Source organism: Amborella trichopoda, chromosome 5, assembly GCF_054954075.1.
Source record: "Amborella trichopoda isolate Santa Cruz 75 chromosome 5, AtrichopodaSantaCruz75HAP2 v2.0, whole genome shotgun sequence".
Taxonomy (NCBI): domain Eukaryota; kingdom Viridiplantae; phylum Streptophyta; class Magnoliopsida; order Amborellales; family Amborellaceae; genus Amborella; species Amborella trichopoda.
Genome location: NC_142340.1, coordinates 10,238,731 through 10,243,775, shown reverse-complemented (window position 1 = coordinate 10,243,775; position 5,045 = coordinate 10,238,731). Strand labels below are relative to the sequence as shown.

The window sequence follows — 5,045 nt, the reverse complement described above, 5'->3', positions numbered from 1 at the left end:
AATTAAATATGGCAAGTGCAAGGGAGGGGGCTAGGCTGCTCCCACCCACGGTCCCGAGCCAACTTGGGCAGTTTTGGGCCGGCATACATACACATGCATCTAGAAAAAAAATTGAGTAGTTAACGTTGTGAACACGTGTATATGTGCACATGTGAATACCGTGTACATATATACACACATGTTCATTGAGTATATGAAAACTGTATAGTGTGTCAAGGGACGTATTTCTACATTTGCATCTCTTGACACACAAAGCGTCCTCCTTAGAGGTGGACACAAAAAAGTGGTGGTCCCACCACAAGAACATAATTACAGTAAAAAATTAATCTTCAAAAACCATTTCCTTAATTTTTAAAATTATATTACTGTTCATATTAACGATCCTGATATTAGAGATTATATATTTCTCAAAAATTAAATTAAAAAATCATCTAAAATATAGATCATTGGGAGAGGACGCACATCTATATGTGAGTCCGCCGACTCATATAAACCATGTCCTTTATAAAGTAAGTGTCCATGTTCATTAAGCATAACCATGGTTAAGGAGATGGTATTCCATTGCCAGCTTTGAGATTCTTTCCCCTTTGCATATGTTCAATTTTGAGATAAGTAAATAAATAAACGATTATTCAATGGCGTAAGGATAAAGCCGAACCAGATGCCCCTTCATACATATAAAAACTTATACATCTACAATTAGCTCGTCTTTCAGGGTCTTGGCTCTTCTCTGACTCTCCTCCTCATCTCTGCCCTTCAATCATTCTGAGCCCATGGTATGGACTAGAATTTTTTTTCCTTTTTTTTTTTTTTTTTTTTTTTTTGTAGTTCAGTATTAGGTATTAACTTGAGATGTAATGTTGTTAAACTTCAGCTTCTAACCAATCAAGCCCAAGTCCGATTCCTATGGTTTGGATTTTCTTGTCTCCTCTTTCTTATGGTCATAATTGTAAAATTATTTAGATCCTGACAAGGGCGGTGAGTTTGCTCTTCCAAAATTCAATCTTGGAGATGGATTTTGGCTGTAAAATTTATAGATTTATTCCTCTCGACTACCATTATTATGAATTTGAAAAAAAAAAAAATTGAACTTTAAAAATAGTATGTCTTGTACTCTTTTTTTACATATGATTTCAACTCCTCAGAGATCTTAGAGCTTCAAATTCATGAATTCGAAGCAGAAATGGATATGTAGTGATTCATTGTGCATTTAGAATTGTAAAGCACTTGAAAACTAGGGAAAGACACTCACAAGAACTCTAGCATCAGCTGTAATTTGTGAGTAAATTATCTTTTTCCTAGAACTTTTGGATGGATTATAGCAGAAAACTCTCCTTAGATTTTAGAATTTGTGTGTGCACTACTTCCCATGTAAATTTTATGTTGATTTTTTTCTTATATTTCTTCATTTCACTAGAAATCTATATTGTGGAGTACATAACTTCTTAAATTTAATGTACTTTCATGCGTTATCGTGTTTTTTGTAATTTCCTAGAGCTTACCGTTATCAAGATTAGAGCCGACCAGTAGAGCCAACTAGTTGGACCATTGGCTAGTGCTTTGGTTGATCTGGTTCAAAACAAAAATCAAATTTGGTAAAAAAAACGATCAAACAGATATTTCTATAATTTTGACTAATTGGACCGTCCAATTCTAACCTGTTATATGGGTTAAATAAAGTCAAATAGCCTTTTTGCTAAAAATATTTTATATATTTAAGTTATTATTCTTATTTTTTATATTTTAAAATCCAATCCAACAAAGTTGATGAGCAATTAAACCAACTTTGACTAAACCCCTTCTCGCTTTGGTAGCTTGTCCATAACACTTACTCTCAACCCTCTTTTTCTTTTTTCTTCTAAATGAAATAGTTTTAAAATATGAGATATTTTAAAAGAATTGGCAAAACTTATTTAGCTAGTTAATCATGTCAATACTGAATAATTCAACTAATTAAAGATCAAATCGAGTTTTTACTTTGGAATAGACCAGCCCAGGGACCAGCCGATAATCCACTTAGTCATACTAGCTAAGCCAATCTTGATAACTATGATTAAAACATATGAAAAGAGCGGTTTGGCTAGCGTAAGTAGCATTAAGGAAGTTATGAGCTAAGAGCTTGTTTGGAAGGCGTGATCTAGACACTTCATACAAATCTATTTTGTTTGGGATCGGAGAAAAACATGTATCCAAACTCACACCACCCTTCCTGCAAGTGGGTTTCATGAATAACATTCCTTACTCTAGAAAAATCACTCCTTGTTGAATGCCGAATAATGCGAGTGCAAGTCTATAAATCAAGCTTCAGTTAGTCGGATTGGGCTTGAGATTCAAGCTTTGTGTGTGGCGAGTAACTTGGGTGAGTCCATGAGAGAGAGAGAACCCCACAACTTCTGAATAATTTCCTTAAGAATTTTGAGTGAATGAGAATACTAAAAACCACTCCAATGTGAATGGAAAGGTGAGGATGCTTCAATGGGAATTTCACACAGTAGAAGTGGTTTCTTTGCACCTACATCAACTTTAAGCTTAGGGATTTCTTTGATTCAGCCGAGTGACTCGTATGGGCGAGGCCAAGTTTCCCTTAGGGATTTCTTTGATTCAGCCGAGTGACTCGTATGGGCGAGGCCAAGTTTCCCTCAGTTGTATGTAGAATTCTGGGATATTAGAAAAGGAAAGCAAAAAATTTAAAAAAAATATAAACATGTGGGACTTATCTATCATTTTTTTTGCATATTCTATATGTTTTTGATAAAGATTGGTTAGTATTTTTTTTGACATAAGTCCCTATTTTTATATTTTACATCTGTTGGATTTTATTGACCCCAATTTTATTTTATTTGTTTTGCTTTTAATGCATTTTTTTTTATTTTTTGAACTTTTTTTTTTTTCCAATTTATTGAGGGATTCTCAGCCCTCTCAATTAGGACTCTGCCTAGTTACTCGACTTGACCAACAATCGAGTACTTAGGCCGAGTCGATTCTTGAAAAATTGAAAACTCTTGATCCATACATTGATTTATTGTATGAATTGTAGGGTGAGGAGGAGCGTGAAAGGACGTCTAGGAAGACCATCAAAGTTGGGCCATGGGGTGGCCATGGGGGCTCACCTTGGGATGATGGCTCCTTTAATGGTGTGAGACAGATAACGCTTGTGTATGATCGTTGTATAGACTCAATACGTGTGGAGTATGATAAGAATGGGAAATTGGTGATGGCAGAGAAACACGGCGGTGATGGAGGCAATCGTACGGCTCATGTAAGCCTATTCATTGATCTCCCATTTCTATACGCTTTCATGCATATAGACAAGATGCCATTTTCGTTTTACATTTTTGGCAATTAAGAGAAATATAAATGTACGTTGGGATTGGAAAAAAGATGTGGCATTACCGCATGGTTCAAATTTTAGGGCATGCTTTCGAATAGTTCTTACTTTTTGGGCAAATTCTCATAGTTATGGCCATCTGAATGATCCTTCAGATTTGATAGATCAAATTTGCTAAATAAAAATAGGACCATCAAAGATGTCATTATTCTACTAGGTTGGTAACATGCAGGAATACTCTCAAATGTATTTTTTGATAAATAACTTACTCTTATATGTATGTATGAATGTAGGTATGTATTTGTTATCTGTTTGTGTGCATGTATCTGTTTGTGTGCATGTACACACACACAATTGAAATATAATGGATAGATAATGGGAGTGAGTAACTTCGATAAGCTCATGAACCGATGGAATGGTTTCGATGGTTTGAGCTCAAAGGCTCAGATTAAATGCATCTAGTTTGATTTGATGGCCATAATGTTAGCACAATATTTAATTTTTACCTTTTATAAATCTAATGGACCTTAAGCTTTTGAGGCACATTTGCTCAACCTAGGTGCACTGCAAAATTAAGTTATAATATGCAAAAAAATCATAATACTCCTACCCTGCTACCAACAAGTAGGGTTATATTGGTCTTTTTTTCTTTTTGAATTCTTTGGTGCATGAAAGTCATTCCCACATGCCCCTAAAATTACAGATTAAAACATATTATGAAAAAAAATCAAACATTGTCGACACACGTTGATCATTGTATTCATCAAGATTGAATCTAAACCGTTAGGCTGATGCTATTCTATCACAAGCTAACAAAATCTTTTTCCATATACAAATCCTGCTTATATACACATTGTTTCATTCTTGTAATGCAAATGATAGAGAAGTAGCTTCGACCAAGAATAATTCCATCTCAAACCACACTCCTTGCTACACTGCAGATAAAGTTTCAGTATCCAGAAGAGTTCATCACAGGAGTCAGTGGCCACTATAGTCCGATGGTGCACAGCGGCACCCCAGTGATCCGGTCTCTGAAATTCGCCACCAACAGGAAGACTTACGGCCCCTACGGAGTGGAGGAGGGCACTCCATTCTCATTTCCCATGGATGGGGGCCACATTGTTGGATTTAAGGGTAGGAGCGGGTGGTATCTCGACGCGATCGGATTTCGACTATCACGCCTCCATTCCTCGTCTAACTTGTTTGATGCCATACAACGAAAGATTCAGAAGGCCTGGGCCTCACACAAAAGGCCCACAAAGGCAAGTGTTGTATAGGTTCTCCTTAGGAATGCCCTGTGTGTGTGTCTATCTCGCAATGTGTCTAATACTGAGTTGTTTTAATAAAGTTTAGCAGCACATTGGTATGGTTTTATGCTCATTTTTAGTGTGTTTCATTTTCCAACGTGGGATAGAAAAGGTTGCAACAAAAGGCGGGTACCCTCATGATCTCTCTGGTGCCATGGCGCATGAGTAAGGGACCCCATTTGAAGGAGGATTCATTTCAAGGGTTAGAACCTTGAAAATTTGTTACAGACACACCATGGTAACCTACTATTTTAGGGTTCATGCTCTTAGCTTGCTGGACATGGCACTGAGTAGGGTCTTGAAATTAGAATCAGACCATCAGTTGTCTGTGGATCGATTCTGAATCATAGTGTTAAAAATTTAATGGTGATCCTTTGAGATCCTACTCACATGGGTGCGGGAGGGTCTCA

The 5,045-nt window shown here is 36.5% G+C and overlaps 1 protein-coding gene across 1 annotated transcript; it reads left to right on the top strand.

The window, feature by feature from the left end:
• The first annotated feature begins 709 nt into the window (after positions 1-709).
• Positions 710-4,700, top strand: LOC18443667 (jacalin-related lectin 19). The gene is made up of 3 exons (XM_006853849.3): positions 710-776; positions 3,038-3,259; positions 4,270-4,700. Exons 1-3 carry the CDS (start codon positions 774-776, stop codon positions 4,603-4,605), a joined length of 561 nt encoding a protein of 186 aa, XP_006853911.2. The 5' UTR covers positions 710-773; the 3' UTR covers positions 4,606-4,700.
• Positions 4,701-5,045: the final 345 nt, after the last annotated feature.